The following is a 19,381-nucleotide window of genomic DNA, read 5'->3' as shown; positions in this document are numbered from 1 at the left end:
TCTTCTGGTCGTCCGTAGAAAGAAACCCAGAGCCTTGTGGGGAAGTTTTGCCGCTTTGACGGACGCCACTCAGCCTTGTCTTCAAGCAACTCTGCTACTGATCAGTGCATTAGGTATGCTGTGGCAGGACATTTTTGGTGTTCGAGAGTCCTGTCCGTATATACAGCCGCTCAGCTTGACACATGCATGTCTATCTAGCAACTATTACATGACGAAGCCACTCGATCAAGCATTCCTAACTGCGACTCGTTCCTGGTCCGAGTCCGTTCAACCTAGGATTCCACTTCAAATACAATAATCTCTGACTGTATCATAATTCTGGTGCCTCCCAAGATTCTCGATCAATCTTCATCACAGCTGATTGCTTGTGTGGAAATGATACTTCGCCCTGCTTGTAAAATCCACATTCCTTCAAATAGGTTATAAATCTGTATTTCAGTCAGTAACCGGCTCCTCTGCTTCCTCGACAAGAGGAACACTTACTTGGTATTATCCACTCTCGGCTCCAACATTGCAGTCTCAGTCCTGGGGTCCGCAAGCCAACAGTAATGCACCAACGCAGACAGCCAGACCTTGACTCGATGAGGGCCTCGGAACTCTTCTTCACCGATCAAAACGTGCAATCCTCGCGTATAATTGCCGACGTCTCCTCCAAGCAGCCGGCCAAATTTGTCCTCTTTGACCCAATACACCTCAAAATAACCAAATGGCTTGCCATCCCAGCAACCAAATACTGGGAAGGAATGCCGGCTCTGCAGGCTCTCAGTCAAAAATTTCTTCTGCGTCTCCTGTGGCCCGGCAACCCCCCATGCGGCATTCACCCTTGAATCGTTCATCCATTTATGCAGCAGGTCTAGGTCGGATGGGCGGTCTAAGAAATTTGAAAGGGTTGGTAATGTCGGCATTGAGGAACTTCCTCCAAGACCGGGCATGATTGCAGGTAAGGACCCTGTTAGAGGCCAAAAATGGGGATGCGGACAGGGTTTGGGAGAGAGCGTAGGTACTCGAAAGGACAGCCATTGTCCTAAGCTGGGTATATATCGGCTGTAGAACGTCTCGCCCTGTCGAGGAGGTTTCGGGCGTATAGGATGTCGTATATGGTTTGTGAAGGTAAACTGTGTGGGCGGCGGTGGATAGTACGTCGGTAAATGGCTCCCTGAGTTGAAAGGTCCACCTGGCGAAGATATGCCTGCTGAAAGCCCATCGGCCAGACCAGGTTGTGAAGACAGTGCATAGTCTCCTGGCCGTGGGGAGCCTCGATCGGGGCCAGGGGTCCGATCTGGCGAAGCAGGACGTGAGGGATGGGGAGAACCTGAAGGGAATGGCGAGTGCTGTTGTGGGGCCATGGTGTAGAGAAAGATTCGAGCATCGATCTGCCAGAACGACTTCCTACTCACGAACGTCTCGGCCCATCCACTGGCCATGCGGGAATCAATCTCCGTACCGACATATGATTCTTCGCTCGCGATGAGACCCATGCGCTCAAGTTTCTGTAGGGTGTTTTTGCCCTTAAAGATGCCCTCCCTCTTTATCTTGATGCGCCAGTCAAGCTTAGGTCTCCCGCTCTCCGGTGTCAATGCGCATGATTCTGTGTATGCATGCAGATTGGGAGGTTCTTTGTGAAAATACCAGCATAGTGTTGCCCATAGTATCATGGCAATATGTCTGGTTGGGGAAGCTGTATTTCTGAAGTCTGAACTCGAGGGCATCGAAATGGAGGAAATAAACAGCGAGTCACGCTGCGCGGTAGGTTTGGAGAATCGATGGACCACGGTCTGTTTCTGTGGTGGTTCTTCTGACTCTTTCTTGTCAAGACTGACGGAGGTACTCTTCCTTCTCTCGTCCTCGTCAATCGCATCTTCGGTCTGCACCATCACGGTCCACCCTGGAGGGATTGGAGAATGGTGCAGGTCAAGGTTCGTAGATTTGAACGTGAAGCCACCAAATACTGGTGTGACGGTATATATCTGCCCATCTGCAAATCGTCAGAATTTTGTACAGCACAAGCACGGATCGAGCGGGCGTAGAATGAAAGATAGACTTACTGGGCAGGAATACTTGCTGGACCATCTCCCTGTCCAGTGGTCAAACCATTGCCGGGGCGGCAGGTGCCTCGAGGACGACAAATCCAAGGCAAGAAACACCAAGAAAGGCTTTGCAATAGGTCGAAGAAGCGTGCCTCTGTGCTATTAGGTATGGTTCGCAACCAGGAGGCGATCAACTGCGACGAGCTATTCTCCGGTGATGAGGCAAGCGGATGCACGATTGCAACCGTCGAGGGAACAAGATCTCAACAAGACCGAGGACAAGGCCAACCAACTAGCGGACCCTCCCACGTCTTCCTCCGCACCTTAGCCTTCGTCTGCACTTGTTGTGGGCACTATTTCCCTTATCCCTCTGCGAAAGAACAGAAATCGTTGCTCCGGACAGGATTCGAGCCGTGCGAAGTCGGCCCATTTAATGAATCGTCACAAGGGAACGACTAGTGGATCAGGCACTCGAACACGTGCCGAGCTGCAAGCTGTGGTGAAGCCGATAAGCGATGGGTTTGATAAGGCGACGCCGCTTAGGAACATCACGGTGGTGATTCGCTAACTAGCATATGGTGCACAACAGGTGCTCGTAGCACTTCGGAGGCCATCGATCGCTTCAAAGGCCTGCCAACGCGTTGAATATCCGGCATTGCTGAACACGGTATCTGACCCTAGGTAGATACCCACGAGAAACGCAGGGGAGGAACCATTGGGGCTCGAGTCGGCCCTTTTGTCGGCCGTTCCAATCTGCAGATGGGGCCTTGCTGAAATTCCAGGCTTCACATGCACACGTTTGAGACGGTGATAGCTACCGTGGCTCCTAATCAGTGGCTCGCTTGTCGCCCAACAAGACTTACAAGACTCCAGAAACACAACGCGCCCGATTGCATACAACCTCGTCAGCACAATCAGAAGTCTTCGATGGTCACGCCGATGTCCCTCTCTCTGGCGAGGCGAATGATATCACCAGCTACAACCAAATCCATCAGGCCCATTCCGACGCTCTTGTAGATGACGTTTCCCCTTGTCAGCCACTCTAGCAGCCCAGGCTCACCGCTTCCTCCCAGTTCGATTTCCTTCTGAGCTGATTTCTTGATCATCACTGCATATAGTCAGCGAAGCGTAACAACAAGATCAAGAAACATATGGAAACACAGTAGCATAGATGACGCAGGTTTCGGACGAGGTGAATACGCACTCAACTCCCCAATTTCCACCAGGTGCTCGGGTCCCAACTTCGCCTTGATGATCTCCCCAGCCTCTTTGAGGCATGATTCGAGGCTATCGACCACAATGACACCACCCTGTCGAGCATGTTTGTGGTGATGATGTCCATGATCAGGCTGTACAGCCAATTTGAAAATGTCCGGATGTACTTCAATCATGTGCGGCGCGTAGCTTCCTATGCATGAGATATATCGCCCTTTTCTCTGCCCTTCGCGGGAGGTGAGAAATTCGGCAGGGAACAAGGGGTCAAGTGAGGGCGTGCAACAGAAGATGATATCTGCTTTTCGGACTTCTTCCTTCAAAAGCCTACCATACTCGCCGAATTCGGGGCTCATGCAGCTGAATTTGATGTCATTTCGCCACGCGCCATGCGTGTTCTGTTCTAGCTGAAAAGCCTTCATCAACTTGATGGATCTCTCAAACGACCGGTTGATGATATTGACATGCCGGACTTCATCGCCCTTGAACAGCAAGGCCAGCCGGATGTGCCAATACGCCTGCTTTCCTGCGCCGAATACGGTTATTGTGTGGACACTTTGTCGCTTTTGAAACATCATGGTGGAGGCCAGCGCGGTTCTGAAAGCCGTAAGCTCTTCAGCATTGACGATGCCTACTGGGTTTCCGGTTGGGTCGAGTATCGTCACTGATCCTTTGGGCGCAGTGCTCTGCGAACTTGCAATGGATGCCGGCGGGTGGAAAGACGCGCCATCAATCGAATCTCTGCTGCCTGATGATGACATTGTAGATGCAGGGGTTAAGGACAGGGTAGCTAAGTCACTTGTGGGTGACTTGACAGCCGGGCTCCCTGTAATGCTTCCTGACGTTGAGGAAGATATAGAGGATTTCTTGCTATGGCTGATATCAGATTGTTCCAGAGAAACAATCTTCATCCCGACTGATGTCCCAGTAGAAGCGGGCATAAACAGCGTAGTGACCCCATTCTTTCTGATCACCGTCCGCTGTGGCTGAAACGATGCACAACATGGCGAATTTGTGTCGCCGGTCGAGTATGAATGCAAAGCTTCTGCAAGATTTCGTTGCAATGCTGTGGCATCTTCTTTGGCCAGTGAGAGGAGTACCGCACGAACGTCTGTATCTGTGAGTACAGTGAAGGGCATTGTAGTCTCGGAGAGACCCGAAGTGCAATCGAGCTTTCAATCCGAATACCCGAATGTCTGAGAACTCGAACTTGGCCTGCAAAGGAAGCTAAGATGGAGTGGGAATGTTGTTATCTGGTATGTTAGTGCTCTGCAAGTTTAGCGTCGACAACCTCCTTGTTCTTGTCCGAGTCGATTGCCCCTATGCTCCGCTTCGATCTTCTTGGTGGTGTTTTGAAACTTATGAGATAACGGAGGAGGGGATGAGAAGTACTTTTGACCCTGAGTCAGCGAGATTTCATGTTACCTGTAGATCGACAAGACTTTAGGATCTCGCCATCGCTGTTCCACTGCTATTGGTTTCACTTGCGGCACATGTCAAATTGACAAGCAAGCTGCCTCTAGGCCGCCCACGCCGCCCACGCCGCCCACTGGCTGTTCTCCCTGGAGGGCGAATTGCTGTCTAAGGCCGGTGCAGGCTTCACTATCCCACCAATCATTCACTACCTTTTGCGGCGAGGGCCGCTACGTACAGTATTGTCCATCCTGATTTAGCTTCTCCTCTTATTGTAAGTTACAAGCATCATCCGATGTGTTACTGCTGAAGACAGGGGTCATCGTAGAGAGTTCTAGAATGGATCTTGAACTCGGGTATCTATAGTCGCTACCATGTGCCTAATATACATTGCAGGCCGTATTTGGGTGACACGAGAGCCCAGCCTAACATGAAAGGCAGAAACGAACATAGGAGACAACGAAATGAATGGAACTGCTTCAAGCATCACTTCAACTCGCCCCACATATCTTCATCACTCATGACCATGTCGTCCTCGCTCAAGACCTTCATGCCTTCCTTCTTCATACGTTTCCTGTCTTTCTTTGTCACTAACATACTGGGAGTGACTGGTGTCATGGGTGTCATGGGCATGTAGGGGCTGTACGGTGTCTGGGGTACGCCCGTCTTTGGATGTACGCCCAAGGCGCTCTCGCGACGATCCAGGAAGGTTGTTTTTGTTGGCGGAGCACTCTTCAATGAGCCGTCGTAGAATTGCCGGAAAGGCAAGGTGTGGGAGCTGTTTGAGGCCGCTGCGCTTCGCAGCGATAATGGAGCAGGCGGACCCTTCTTCTCAACATCTTCCGTTGAGACCACCGGAGTCTTCTGTCCCGGAGTGGGTGGTGGCGGACCGGGGTGGTAGATGCGAGGAGATACACTACCCTGCTCAGAATAAACCGATGAGTCGGTGAGAGCGGCTGAACCCAGAGGCTGCGAGATAGGCTGGCCACGAACAGAGATGCGACTAGGTCGTCGCTTGTTCTGGTCCGCAGAGTCACTTCGTCCGGGGATGAGTGACAATTGGGAAATCTTGGATTTGCGGCTGTTTTGCGATCCTGTCCTCGAGGCAGGATCTTCGGCGGGAGTAGGTGCCAAGGGGTGAATCAGAGCAGGCGGAGATGCCTCATCTGACTGGAGCTTGTGGAGGTGCTGGAATTCGGGAGGAAACCGTGGCGACAACGGTCCGTTACCACTTGCTTGATAGTGAGGCGAGCGTGGCGTCGGTGGAACATTGTAGGCCGATCGAGGCGTTGGAGGAAGACCCTCATTTTGCGGGAAACAGGGACTTCTAGGAGTTGTCTGAGCACTGCTCTGAGCTCTCTGTGGCCTCGCTTCATCGTGCAACATGACAGCTGCGTATAGCTTGGTCATTTCGTCCATGTTTTTGGCTTTGTCCGCCTCGAGAATCCTCTCGTCAATTGTCGACACAGTGACATTGGACTGTTTTCGAGAATGTGTACGCCCACTACTTGCCCATGATTTCAAGCTGGCCATCTTTCCGGGACTCTTCAAGGGCGCTTCCACCATCATCGTGGGGTTGTTGGCCAGTGGTGCAGGTTTGATGATCTCCATGCTCAAGGTACGATTGGATGTTTGGTATTTGCGTCGTAATCTTTTCCCAACGAAGATGAAGAGGATGAACGTGAGTATGAGCCAAAATCCGTAAGCCCCTACAATACCGGCAATCTCGTACTTCAGCTTGGATTTGTCTCGAAGAGCTCCTGCTGATTGAGGAGGTCCTTCGTCTGGAGGCGGGGCAGGATCTTTGTCAATGTGAACACTCCAGATACTGCCGGGTCTGGCTGTCGTTGGCGCAGTGATAAAGGCAAAAACAATGATGAACACAGCTGATACTGAGGACAGATACCTCATCTTTGTAGCAAGATCAGCTCTTTAACATTCTCCAGTTTTTTGCTCCTGAAACTGCTGACCCCCTGGCCGGAAGGGACATGAAGCAGCTTGTCGCACGCAAGGAGCGATCCGGGCGGTAGATGTATCTTGCCATGGTTGCTGGAGGGCCGTAGCGGAAGCGCTGGATGGTAGTGATTGGCAGAAGCTACAGGGTGAACAACGAGAAGAGTGACTGCATGAAGCACAAGGGAGAACGAATCAAGGAGGGAAGCGGGGGATGAAGTTCAAGATGGACCCCTAGAATATGCAGTGCCTGGACGGGCGAGATCCTTTAGTTGGCCAGCTTAACTGGATTCGTCCAAGTCGCAGACTATCCTCCCATTCAGGGCCTATTCTTAAGCGCCCGGGAATATCGAGGCCACTCATGTCCACCCAGCCCCTTCCACCGATATCACACTGGATAAGCTCAATGTTGTCCATCCGAAGCCCTGGTTCTTGTCGGTTGGCCAACCATTGTGCGACGAACTGGACCCCAGAGTCTCAGGCAATGAACTGTATCTACTCTGTTTCCCTGAGCACTCGCCCCAATACGGAGTACCATGGCTTTCAAGTGCGTTATCACACTGGCCCTTACAGAACAGCCTTGGCCAGGGTTGCTTCCTACCGCACCGTCAACATCTGCACGGCCCGTGGCCTGTTTCGATTCGAGCCGAAAAGGATGTCACACTTTGGTAAACCCCAAGTATTGGAGGAGAGAATGATGGCTAGCGGTCTGCTCACACAGAGCTTTGCTGATTGCATCCGTAGGCGCTACCGCGGTCGCTGGCTCATACAAACACCGTTTGTAAGTTCGTGATATGGTGTTCCAAAGGCAGTTGTGCTTGTCGTTCACGTCTCCCGCCTCCGACTTGCTGTGATGATGCTCTTTGTCTGTGTTCGGATCAAGGACGTATTGGCCAAGACCCGAAGTTCATCCCATCAAGTCTCGCAGGTGATAGTCTAGGCCTTCGATTTGTCGGAATTGTACCTTTGGGCTGTTCGAACTCAACCTAATTGCTGCTTGCTTACCCACAGAGAGCGTGACAAACAAGCTCAACCAATATTGCCGTGCCTCCAGAACCCCATCTGTGTGACGGGAAGCACAGAGACATGTTGTTGCAGACGGTGCCCGACAAGCTTGTTTGCCAGGCTGCACTCAGATGTAGAAGGCGAAGGCGTTCCTCAGACATTCATCCTTCGAGCGTACCGGATCCTGTTCATGGGCTGTTATCTCCAACTTCCCGGTCCGGTTGTAGGCCAACCTAGGCCAGCGAAACCGCTTCCTCTGCCAAGTGAACTTCCGGAATCTCGAGAGTTGATAGCTCTCCGCTTGCCTTTGGTGCCCTCGTTGAGCTTGACTCCTTCGACGATTTTGTCGAGGCTTGTTTCTACTACAACGCCACCCACCAGCATTTCGCTGAGAACAGCATGCAGCGTTTCAAACCCAAATATCAGGTCCAGCTCGCACACATTTTCGAACAGTCTGTCGAGGGCTTCGACGAAGACCTGGATGAAATCGAGGAGGGCAAGAGGAGACTCGGTAGATGTCGAGATCAAGATGAAATAGAGCGTCGCATAGTGTCGGTAGGTGATTTGTGTAGGCGCATCAGGCGAGGTGGTACTGCTAGAAGGAGCCAACAAGGGAGGCAGAGGAAGGAAGTTGCATGCGGATGCCGGGCGAGCAGACACAAGGGTGAAAATCTGACTGAGCAAGGATTGCTGTGTCGCTGTATCCTGTGGCAGCAAGGTCAGCAACCTGCCAGCAACATCCACGAGTCTCATAATACCAGCTGAGAGTAGAACTTGGTCAATCTAGGCTGGCCATTGTTATTGAAGACCAACACAGCATTGATCATCGTGTTAGGAAATTGGAGCAAGCCCAGTGATCGAGTCGCATGCCTAATGTTCTCGGGCGCAGTTGAAATGATGGTGTTGATGATTTAATGCCTTCGGCTCTCGGCTTAATCAGCCCGACCGCCCGCGGATCCTTCTGGCCTCCCAGCGATGAAGACCCTGACTCGCCTGAAATGTGCCTGCGCGGCGGAAACGATTCATCAACCGTTTTTGCATTTTCAAGTCCCTTGCCGGTGCATTTGTTTCATTAGCAACTATAACATCCCAGAGTTATTTCTGGCACAGATCATTGATGCAAAAGTTCACCTGCCTTTCCTGCCGGCAAGTTCTCCGATCTCGTCTTCGTCAACGTCTCTCCCAGCTGCAGGATGGGCGGAGAAGATTCCACGCCTTCTCACCTCTTTTGAATGGACAACCACGATCTGCCGAATCGTGGTACTGGGAGACCAAACCCCCTACACTGCAAGAGCTAGCTGCTGCTGAGTACTTTTTCAAACACAACAGACCGTTTCGTCAATGGGCTGGCGAGGGCTGGCGCCAACAAGGCGGCCAACCCGGTAGTCTTCTCGTCCCCGAGGTCATTTTCCTCGGCCGATCCAATGTCGGTAAATCATCTCTGATCAATGCGCTCGCTGGCGAGGATCTCAACCGCTCCAGTTCGACTCCAGGCGCGACTACTATCATGGCAGCCTGGGCCTTCGCAGCAAAGAAGCCAAGCGGTGGCGCCGTCCCGGGGTGGGATGGAGATGTCTCATCGAAGCTATCCCTCGTTGACATGCCAGGATACGGTTTCGGCAGCAGATCCCAATGGAGCGAAGCTATCATGTCGTATCTGGTCAAGAGGAAGAATATCCGCAGAGCTTTTGTGCTGCTGGACGCTATACACGGTGTGGGTGCCGGCGACCGTCATATGATCGAAGTACTTCGAGGGCTTGCAATACCATATCAAATCATTGCCACGAAATGCGACCGTCTGCTCCTTCATAAAGGCTCTCAAAGTGAGGTCCGACAGGCACTGACCAGCCTTCGCTCCCAAGTACAATTAGATACACAGAAAGAGCAGGAGCTGGGCCTCGGCGAAATCATCAGTGTCGGAAATCTGCACGCCGCAGCACTAAGAGGCAAGCCGCCACCCAAAACAAAGGACATCCCTTTCGGCTTGCAGAACTTACAATGGGCAATCCTTCGAGCCGCAGGATTGGACAGCTACGTTGTTCAGAAAGCGCAGGCTCACGGCGTGCTCAAGAACATCCCCGCCAAAGAACAGCCCAGCTTGAACATCGGGGAATCAACAATACGCGATATGGCTGGCCCACGTACTCCAGAGGCCGAGGCTCAAGTGATGGACAGGAATCAAGAAACTGTGAAGGAGACCTCGCCGACCAGAGCTGAAGAAGTGAGGAACTCGTCTACTCTGTCCCTTCCCGAGCTCTCGGTGGCAGATTTCATTCGCGAAATTATGAACGCAAAATCAGCACCATCGTCATCGTCATCGCCTCAAATTGCAAAATCACTCGCACCTAGACTTAACTCGGCACGTACCTCGCCCAAGCCCGACGAAGATTTCCTGCACGAGCCTGTCTTCCGCCTCGACAGCCAGAGTGCCACGCGAAGCCCAACAGCTCGCGCATCAAGACTCCGATCTGCTCGTGATGCGGCTACATCTGACGACAACATCAAACCCTCGCACAAGCCGACCGCCCACTCTCGGGAAGCCGATTCTCCAAGAATCAGATTGACTCCTGTTCGGGATTCACGGACAGCTTCTCAAAACGTCGTGCCAGGCACTAAACCCTCGGAGACCCGAGCATCCCCATCGAAGACATTACCTGCAGGCAAAGGCGTGGTCCGCGGCGTCGACGCTTTCGAAGCGTTGATGGCGTCTCACAAGCCACAAAAACAATCTCAATCCAAGTCCAAGGTCCCGTCCAGGAAACAAGGGCAGCGGAATGGAAAGCAAGCTCGATCTATGTCCGGAGGAGAGCAAGCAAAGACCACTCAACCTGCATTGACAGGCAAGGGTGTGCTTAGGGGCATGGATGCATTTGAAGCGATGGCTGCGGGCGACACCCAGAAGAATTCGTCCAAACGCAGCCGCAAAGGAGTTCTAGACGAATACCATCGTATTTGCCAGACCGGTCTCTAGCACAGCATTGGGCACTTATCTACTGAAACATACACAATAGTATCTACATGCCGTGTGGTCTTAAGAGATGAAGAGCACATGTAGCACCAGACAGTCCGGCACGGCACGGCACAGCATAGCATAGCCAGTCCAACCGCGCGCTCAGCGTTCAAGAGCCAGCTCAAGCTCAAGCTCCATCGTGTCAGCATTTTGTCGCTCGCCATTTGCAGAATGTTCCCAATCGGCCGCACACAAACAAGACACCAGACCCGTCGTTTTTGGAAATGCTTCAGCTCAATATGAAGTCGTGAGCACCAAACAAACAAAACTAGCGCCCGAAAATGCAATCGTTCGTCAGGAGTCGGAGGCTGTACATGACGATCCGTAACCAAGTTGCACCCATTCTCGCGCTCGTAAACAGTCGTAAGAGGCATTGCAATGGCGTGCCAGGAGAAAAGCGAATCGTAATCCTTCCAATATGCGCCGGGTGATTGTGCGAATGCTCTGTAGCATTACCGCAAGATGTAAGGGAAGTGGAATCCACACCTCCACCTAATGCATCCTATGTTCCGTTCGGACGTTCGCGCCCTATGCATCCGGACCATCTTCTAGAAGATAGTCATCATCGGCGCGTGCTTCAAAGCCAGATTCATCAACAACAATGCGTCTGCCGAGGTTGTGGTCGGGTATGCCGTCGCGAGCTGCGCCGTAATCAAGGACCTGTAAATTGTGAGTCAAGCAACATGAACCGCAAGAATATCACGCACCTCAATGTATGTCAATCCATCCCTCTGTACGGCTGCAACACAACGTCTTTCGTTGAACTTGACTTGCCACACCCCACTCAGGTCTGAAAGAAGGTCTTTGATACACTCGCCCGTCTTGATGTTCCATAACTTCAACGTCCGGTCGGAGCCTGAGATGACCTTTTGCCCATCGTGTTTGAAGCATGTAATCGCACCGGTGTGTGCACTCAGCGTGGCCTTGCACTGTCCGTTCTCGGGATCCCATATCCGTAGGGTCGAGTCGGCCGCAGCGGAGACAAGCTTGTCGCAGTTCAAGTCGAGCAATCCAACAAGCGAGGTATGGCCTTCCAAGGTATATTTGAGAGAGCCCGTATGCAGATCCCAGATACGGACCATGTTGTCCATCGAGCCGCTTATGCAACGATTGCGGTCGTGATCCAGGACCACGCTGTAGACTTTTGCCGTGTGGCCTTGTAGACGGTGAATAGTCTCGCCAGTGGAGATTTTCCACACCCGTACGGTGCAGTCGTAACTGCCGCTCACCAAAGTGTCAGCATGAGCAGCTATTGCTCTTACCGAATGTTGGTGCCCAGTCAGCGTCCGCACGAAGTAGGGACAGTCGTCAGCATCCGCCTCGTTCTCCGACTGGATCAAGTCAGGATCTTCTGGCCTCGGTAGCTTCCAGACGCGCAGGGTGGAGTCTCGGGAACCAGTAATGATAAGTGGTTGTTTGGGCGTCATAATTGGCTTGCCTTCGGCATTCTCGCCAATCTTGACGGGCATAACGATTTGCAAGCATCTCACAGTCGACGTGTGACCACGGAAGACTTGAGTCTCTCGCGCTTCGGCAATATTCCACACACGGACTGATCGGTCGGTTGAACCTGAGACGAGGGTGTTGCCCTCATATTGCAAAGCCCAAACACCGCCCTCGTGACCAGTAAGGATGGCCTTGAGGACGCCTGTCCTAGTTTCGTAAATATTGATGTTGTTGTCATCGCTTCCCGTCAAGATTTTGTCAGTATCGAACTGTAGACAAGTCACAACATGGGTGTCATGCGCGCGAAAGGCGATATGCTGCGGCTTTGTGTCTTCGAACATCCAGTTTCTCCGAATCAGATGGTGTCTCCGATACAGCGATTTGTAGAGATGCAGACCCTTCAGACTTGGGAGGCCGACATCAGGTTGTGGCACAGCCAGAAGAGCGGCGTTGGCCGCATTATATGGACCTTCGGCGCTCGAGGCCTGGCTCAACCAGTCGAGACTGACGTCAATTGAATTCTCACGCGAGGAATACGTGCGTTTGACATGCTTGTTGCGATTGGAGAGCATTGTAGCTGCTTTTCGTTTCGATCGTCGCAGGATGCCGCTAAACCTATTTGGAGCGGGAACGGTAGATGGAGACGACGCATTGGCCTCGGTTTCGGACTTCGAGCTCGGCATATCGGAGAGGTTCTGCTCATAGCCGTCAGAGCCATATGGATCCTGCCAACCCCATCCTTCAGTGATTGCTCTTTGCAGTTCACCTTCAGGAAGAGTGTAGCCATCGGCGTCGAAAAGTTCTTTCCAGGCCTTTTCATCACTGTTGATCATTTGTCGCCACTTCTTGGAGACTTGTGCCGCGCTGCACAAACTCTTAAGATCGAGGTATTTTAGTATGTTGAGGCCCAGTTCTGGCGGTAGGATCGTAAGGAAATCGCACTTCAAGGCTGGGTTGACAGTATCTGCAACCACTTGCAGAGCCGCCTTTGGACATCTGCGGAGTAGTTGGTGCATCACATAACTTTTGAGTTCGTCAGGAATGGCTTCAAAGTAGTCAAGCATGGCAGGGATATCCGTAATGGAGCGACCTTTGAATCGGCCAAATCGGGCGGACCCATATCCGCCATTGTGATCTGGTATGCGCGGAGTATGGAAAGAGTTGGAAAGAGGTCTTTCCGCGCCGCTCATTCCAGTAATCGTGTCATGCTGAGAAGCGACCTCAGAGTTTGAATCATCGTCTGCGAAATAGCCGGAGTGTTGCAAAGTAGCGGCCGCCGTAACGGGCGATAACGATGGACTAGGTAGTGAACCATCCTGTCCAGATGGGCTTTCTGCAACGTGCAGTCTAGCGGGTACCGAGGACAGCGCTGGTCTGCTTATCGGCCGAGTTGTGGGTATTTGACCGCCTTCATCAATCGGAGGTGTAGGGACCGCGGTTTCTTGAGAAGATCCTCGAAGCACGTCTCGTGCAAGTACTGATTGTTCACCCTCAACGCCCGAGTCACCTTCCAGAGTCATCGAATCGTGTTGGCTGGCTCTAGAGGTAACAGACTGAGCATTTTGAAATGTGGGTTGATGATCCATATTTGGCGAGGGAAGCAGCGTGGTTGAACTTCTGGATGTGTGGGCGGCATCTCGGTCGATTCGCCTATGGTGGGAAACTTTTGGCATACTATCTGGCGTGATCGGATTCAAGTCTTGCAGGTCATGAGCTCTCGATAAAGACCGCACGGCGGGCCGCTCTCGTCTGCTGTGGGATCGTACAGAGGCACCGCGCTGGCTCGAGGCGAAGCCGGATCCTTGCAGCCCTATGTGATCTTCATCGCCACTGATGGATTCTGGTGAAGCCGGCCTCTTTTGGTCCCGTCTATGCAGCGATGTCATAGTCAAATCCTCATCTGGCATCTCAGACCAGGGGCGAAATGTCTTGATAGTTCGGATTCTTCCATTGGCGCTTCGGAGACTTCGATGCTCTTCCTCTAACTGTTCCATTTATTAGCATAAAACTCGGGCACGAATGGTGCGTGCTCCTACCTGTTCCAATGCAAGCGAAGTGTCTTCAGCCTCACTAAAGACGGTTTGTCTTCCTCCGATTTCAAATTGTATCTTCTTGAGGTTGGCGGGTGTGGGGTTTGCTGCGAGGGGGTAGTGCTTTAGATCCAGCTCTTGCATCTGACGCGGAGGACGCATCAAGAATGGCGGGAATCTGGTCGTCGTGGTTGTCGTGGTGGTGACAACAGTGGTTTGCGTAGCGGGAGCGAAAGACAGTTGTCCTAGTAAAGCATGTCTGTCCACATCTTTGGTAAATGCTCCGACATCTCTGCTCTGTGGTCTCTGCCCATGAAACGTGCTCGGATGTCGTGGCCGGCATGGCTCTTGGACGGACGCCACGTCCATTGTTTCCTCCTTGTCCAAAGCGTGCATTATGACGGCGTGAAATTCAACACTAGCATTTGGGTTGCGAACAGGAGGAGAACGTCTTAAGGCGCGTCGTGGCAGGACAGGTCTGAGGGGAGGACACTCTATGGTATGTTGGCGAACTTAGTCGTAGTGTCTTCGAGTTAACCCTGTTTGAACGATTGGCCCAGTCGAGGCTTCGCTCAAGCAGAAGACCAAGTAGCTGGTCGTTCCAGTCGGAGGGTTGGATTCGTGGAGGGAAGACTTGGTGGAGGCAAATCTCGGTACAAGGAACGTCCAAATATGACCGCGACCAAGTGTTCATGCAGACAGTCGTGAAGTGCCGTTATCGAGCAGAGCGTTACCGCTGAGAAGTGAAGAGGAACAAATGGAGCGTGATATGGGCGGAGGGATCTCGCCCCGGCACAATACAGAATGCAGACGTTTTGAGGCTGGTGCCAGGCTAGTTACTAAGGGCTCACTAGGCCTTGGCGGCCCAAATCCCGCCACTGACGGCACAGGCGATGGTACGCGAGGCTGATGTTTTTTCTTCCTTTGTTCAGGCGGTTGCCACCGACAGAATTGGAAAAAAAGGAAACTATGCTGGATGATACCCAACTATGCTTCGTCTCGACGATGTGGAAATTGGGATGTTCTCTGCTTCAAGAACCTTTGGGACTGTTTCGAGCTGTCACCCGAATTTTTGCCTAGAATGATGACCAGTTTGGGGCGTGTCACGGTCGAAGATCGTGGCTTTCAGTCACAGAATAGAACGTCGTGAATACCTGATGAGTCTAGCAATGACCGAGGGCCGAGTCAGTTACCAATTGGTTGTGGAGCTGTACCATGGGAAACGCTCTACCATGGACCTTACTAGTACCCGTTTCGCGTCCGGGTGTACAGCATTCAAATTCCCGCCCCAAGAATAAACGGCGTCGGAAGTGTTGTCATGGTTCTGCACAGGTTAAACTGAGGTAGGTAGTTATCTCAGGCTCTGGCTGGCGCTCGAGGTAAGAGCAGGGAGGTTCTTGTAAGAATTTAACTGCGCTGGCTGTGGGCTTTCGAATTGACCGCTCTTCTTACCTGAGAATCCCCGTCGATACTTTTCAACGCACTCCAATCTTCCCGTCTGCCTTCTTGGATTCTGCTGCTGACAATGGCTGAACAGCTTCTCTTGTCCAAGCCATCCGAGCAAATCCTCACGCAAGAGAAGAGCCTTGCCCTGGTGCAAATTTTCATCAACGCCTCATTGGCATGCATCGCCCATACTCGGGAACTCATTCCATGGACATCGCCCTGCTTTCGTGTTCGATACATTGAGCAGATCAATGCCGTCGTTGATGCTGACGAGGTCGACTTGTACGCAGCCTTCAAAGCTCTCGAAGGAAAGTCGACGGACTCTGGTCAGGAAATACGATTTCTCGTGCGTGGAGGTCACACAAGAGCTGACCAGATGCTCGAAATGCTGGTGAGGACTCGTTCCATGAGGCGCGGTCTGAGGGAGGATACTAATTGATGCTGCAGGAAGATGGCATCTTCGAAGCTCTCCAGCGCAGCTATCTGGACACCCTACAAGTCTTCATCACCAAAGCTGTAGAACCTCGAGCCGTACTCGAAACCTACTCATTTGCCTTCAAGTATGTTGACGGTCGTCTCAATAGCATCGAGCTAGCTCCTACAAGTCGTGCCTTGGTGCTCGAGAATTTCCAAAAGAGCTTCAAATCAGTCATACGTGCTCTGCTTCGTTCTTTGAAAGATCTGCCTCACCTACCAGGTTGGTTTTACGCTGAAGTGTGCGATCTGCCAAGCTGACACTTGTCAGCACACCGGAGGCTGGGAATGAGCCTCATCTACAACGACGACTGTCCACCAAGCTATCAGCCCCCTGGCTTTGTCGATCAACAAGACTTTCCAGACGAGGCCGGCGATAAGATTTGTAATACGCTGTGGGATGATGGTTGGAATATGGTTGGAAAGCTCGAGACCGGACATCATCAGGTCGCTGTTGGAGTCCGCTCTCTTCATTCTGAAGAGGCGATCTCGTCCGTGGACCCACATGACACGGCCATGAGCAAGCAATTGCAAGCCATGCAAAAGACTTCCTCGCAGCCAACTACGAATCTTATCTCCACCCTCAGGGACTCTGGTTCTAGACGGAAACGGGCGGATAATGTCCCAATTCCAGCCAAGCGTGTAAAAGTGGCACATGGTCAAGGAGTTCAAGAAGACGGAGTCCAGAGACAATTTGACAGCAACCGGCAGGCTGAAGAGACAGATGACCCGAAACATGTCAGTGCCACAGGCATTGTCCAGCAGAACAGTATGGGGTCCAGCAATGCCTCAGTCAATCCACCACGACGATCAACCGTCGACCATCCGAGACGCTTGGTCACGAGCAAACTCGCACAAATTCTGACTCATTGCTACGCTATTCAACGTTGCGTGACTGGCGTCAGCCCTGTTTTCGACGAGAACTTGCTGGCTGGGGGGACGATCAAAAGGCGCTTACGGTCGTCAAGAATCAAGTGTGAGTGTGGAGGCCGACATAGGTCGAAAGACATGGTAGGCAACCCTCCTACAAGATCCCCTGCTCCGATGCTGACCAGTATAGCTTTTCTGCGAAGTTTGCAACAGCTGGCAGCACCGAGAGTGCTACGGCTTTGATGTCGATACCTCTGAATCACATCTCCTTGGACATAGGTTTTGCTACACCTGTTTGCTGTTTCCAGAAGCACAGGTCGGCTGCTACCTCCCCTCGTACATCATTCTCATGCGAACTGCGGTTTTGCGGTTTATGGACGTCGAGCAACAGGGAATTCTGCTGTACAAGGATGGCTTCCATAGGATGCTCGATCCGTGCAACTTTGCGGAGCGGACTCTGGACAAGGCGCTGGCTGATCTGGTAGAAGAACAGATTCTTTTGCCCGGAGACAAGCAGTCATGGCAGCTACAAACTCTGAACAAAGATGAACTTCAAGGCGTCCAGAAGTTTTTGGACCCTTTTGCATACATTGAGCATCTCTACGAGAACGTTGTTGACCAGACACTTCCATCGAAGAGGACAGCGTTGCTCGCCAATGAGCTCAAAAAATGCGCGAAAGGTTGCGACTTCACTGCTGCTGAAGGCTGTCACGAGTTTATCACATACGACGATTTCGACCAAAAGGTGTCCAGATGGGGTTATTACGAAGAGATTTCTGTCTCGACAGGAGACACATGTCTCACGGGACCTTCTCCGACAGTCCCGGTACTCCGTCGGAAGATCAGCATTTCCAGGACCTTGATAGACATCGACCGTTCAGCCCCCAATGAAAGCGTAGGCATGGAGGAGTTTTCTCAACCCATCGGAGACATTGGCTACTCCAGCGACTTTGCCAGCACTTCAACGGCGACTGCTGACTGAGGTTCGACTAGATGGGTTGACAACATGCCAACTTGGCCACGGGTCATGTCTTGGCTCTCCGTCCTACGTCTGAAACGAATATCAAGCAGGCGGTGGCCGAGGCTGTTGTGATTTCATAGTAGACGGCGGCGGGGTTCAAAGAGCCAACGAGGGACGCGTGATTCAAAGTTGATTCGCTCTTGGGGACCGATGTAAGGTCGCCTGTTGCGCAGGTCAATACAGAGTACGTGAGCGAAGGATGGAGTGTGGCTCTCAAGTCTTAGCTTCTCGCGATACGTCTCGGGTCTCAGAATGGCGACGTTCTCGCTACAAAGGCTGAACTACTAGTAGTCTTCGTGGAACGATAGCCGTCGGAAGCTTTGTGCTTAGCGCCTTAATGATGGGATGGAACGACGAAGGAGAATGGCCATCAAGATAGGAATCGATCAATGCACGAGAAAACGTGGCGAGAAGAACAGCCTACACGCGCGGCAAGGTGACCATCAAACACTCTTCCCATGTGCGAGTCCAAGTAGACCAAGCCATGAAGAGATTACCTTCCTCGCAAGCTACCCAAGCTAGGGTTGCCGTGTTCAACCCAAATAGTCTCCAAAAGAGGTGCGCTCGCTATATTTGATGTGTCGGGAAGAAACATCGTCTACTTATGTTCTTGGTCTGGTTGGGGGTCATTGCGTCCAGAGAAATCGTTATGTCGAGGCGCTTGAAGACGACTGGGTGTTAAGCACCGCCGGGTAAAAGATTGAAAATGATAACGAGCAGCGATCTGGGTGAGGAGTCGACGTACGTCCTCGGCTCTTTGCTGGCTCCTCTCCAGGTAAGGCACCGGGTACCTGTAGGGTCATGAGGGTCTTATTATTCCGCAGAGTTTGACCTCCTGAAGATCAGCCCCTCCGATTTGGTCATCCTGTTCGCGCCTGTTGTGCTACTAAGCACACTTTAGGGCACTTGCATGGCTATCAGCAGCAACGAGTGGGTAGCGTTTCCACCACTTTTGGAGCTCTCCGCCTGTGTCTGTTGGACGGCATCACACGGGCTTTGCATGAGGCGCTTGTACGCTGGAATCTCCGTGACGACTGATCCCAAGGTTGAAGGTTGAAGGAAGACCCCTGGCTCCGGTGTGCCGGATCCATGCATGCAAGAAATTGGAGTGACCCATCCACCCATCTTCCCTCGAATGCTGGCACAGACCTAGTGGCTCAGTGCCGGCGTCGCCCCATACAGTAATCGTAGTATGCTTTTTCAAGGCCCTCACTAGCCCTCCAAATTCTGGCAAACAACGCCGGACACGACTTTCTACTGTGTACAGAGCCTGCCAACAAAGTAACACAGTACTACGAGCAGGACGCCGCCACATAATCTGACTTGCAAAAGAAAAGCATTGGCAACTTCCACAATGCAACCTTATACCGATGCTAGCTAAAGCCTCGCTCACACGCTGACCGCCTCAAGGATTGTCACTAGCTTAGGCCCATCATGGCTTCTGCTTTGCTACGAGTAGTATGCTCTTGGACAA

The 19,381-nt window shown here is 52.2% G+C and overlaps 7 protein-coding genes across 7 annotated transcripts; 2 read left to right on the top strand and 5 right to left on the bottom strand.

Annotated features, from left to right (window-relative positions):
* Window positions 1-90: 90 nt before the first annotated feature.
* PV05_03455 (uncharacterized protein) lies at window positions 91-2,471 on the bottom strand. The gene is made up of 3 exons (XM_013464095.1): window positions 2,046-2,471; window positions 484-1,975; window positions 91-428 (listed from the first exon to the last, which is right to left on the bottom strand). Exons 1-3 carry the CDS (start codon window positions 2,068-2,070, stop codon window positions 311-313), a joined length of 1,635 nt encoding a protein of 544 aa, XP_013319549.1. The 5' UTR covers window positions 2,071-2,471; the 3' UTR covers window positions 91-310.
* A 109-nt stretch (window positions 2,472-2,580) lies between these two features.
* On the bottom strand, window positions 2,581-4,628 carry PV05_03454 (uncharacterized protein). The gene is made up of 2 exons (XM_013464094.1): window positions 3,232-4,628; window positions 2,581-3,135 (listed from the first exon to the last, which is right to left on the bottom strand). The coding sequence occupies exons 1-2, from the start codon at window positions 4,376-4,378 to the stop codon at window positions 2,942-2,944; spliced, it is 1,341 nt and encodes a 446-aa protein (XP_013319548.1). The 5' UTR covers window positions 4,379-4,628; the 3' UTR covers window positions 2,581-2,941.
* Window positions 4,629-4,971: 343 nt separating this feature from the next.
* PV05_03453 (uncharacterized protein) lies at window positions 4,972-6,794 on the bottom strand. The gene has a single exon (XM_013464093.1). It carries the CDS (start codon window positions 6,561-6,563, stop codon window positions 5,139-5,141), a length of 1,425 nt encoding a protein of 474 aa, XP_013319547.1. The 5' UTR covers window positions 6,564-6,794; the 3' UTR covers window positions 4,972-5,138.
* Window positions 6,795-6,819: 25 nt separating this feature from the next.
* Window positions 6,820-8,472, bottom strand: PV05_03452 (uncharacterized protein). Its single transcript, XM_013464092.1, has 2 exons — window positions 8,369-8,472; window positions 6,820-8,315 (listed from the first exon to the last, which is right to left on the bottom strand). The coding sequence occupies exons 1-2, from the start codon at window positions 8,435-8,437 to the stop codon at window positions 7,809-7,811; spliced, it is 576 nt and encodes a 191-aa protein (XP_013319546.1). The 5' UTR covers window positions 8,438-8,472; the 3' UTR covers window positions 6,820-7,808.
* Window positions 8,473-8,640: 168 nt separating this feature from the next.
* Window positions 8,641-10,767, top strand: PV05_03451 (ribosome biogenesis GTP-binding protein YsxC). The gene has a single exon (XM_013464091.1). It carries the CDS (start codon window positions 8,728-8,730, stop codon window positions 10,579-10,581), a length of 1,854 nt encoding a protein of 617 aa, XP_013319545.1. The 5' UTR covers window positions 8,641-8,727; the 3' UTR covers window positions 10,582-10,767.
* Window positions 10,556-14,882, bottom strand: PV05_03450 (uncharacterized protein). Its single transcript, XM_013464090.1, has 3 exons — window positions 14,103-14,882; window positions 11,328-14,051; window positions 10,556-11,280 (listed from the first exon to the last, which is right to left on the bottom strand). The coding sequence occupies exons 1-3, from the start codon at window positions 14,490-14,492 to the stop codon at window positions 11,149-11,151; spliced, it is 3,246 nt and encodes a 1,081-aa protein (XP_013319544.1). The 5' UTR covers window positions 14,493-14,882; the 3' UTR covers window positions 10,556-11,148.
* A 302-nt stretch (window positions 14,883-15,184) lies between these two features.
* On the top strand, window positions 15,185-18,302 carry PV05_03449 (uncharacterized protein). The gene is made up of 5 exons (XM_013464089.1): window positions 15,185-15,439; window positions 15,634-15,933; window positions 15,990-16,239; window positions 16,288-17,027; window positions 17,077-18,302. The coding sequence occupies exons 2-5, from the start codon at window positions 15,919-15,921 to the stop codon at window positions 17,866-17,868; spliced, it is 1,797 nt and encodes a 598-aa protein (XP_013319543.1). The 5' UTR covers window positions 15,185-15,439; window positions 15,634-15,918; the 3' UTR covers window positions 17,869-18,302.
* Window positions 18,303-19,381: the final 1,079 nt, after the last annotated feature.

The sequence above is a fragment of the Exophiala xenobiotica genome (assembly GCF_000835505.1).
Source record: "Exophiala xenobiotica strain CBS 118157 unplaced genomic scaffold supercont1.2, whole genome shotgun sequence".
NCBI classification, from domain to species: domain Eukaryota; kingdom Fungi; phylum Ascomycota; class Eurotiomycetes; order Chaetothyriales; family Herpotrichiellaceae; genus Exophiala; species Exophiala xenobiotica.
The sequence above is the reverse complement of the archived record's forward strand: the minus strand, read 5'-3'. Positions and strand labels throughout refer to the sequence as shown.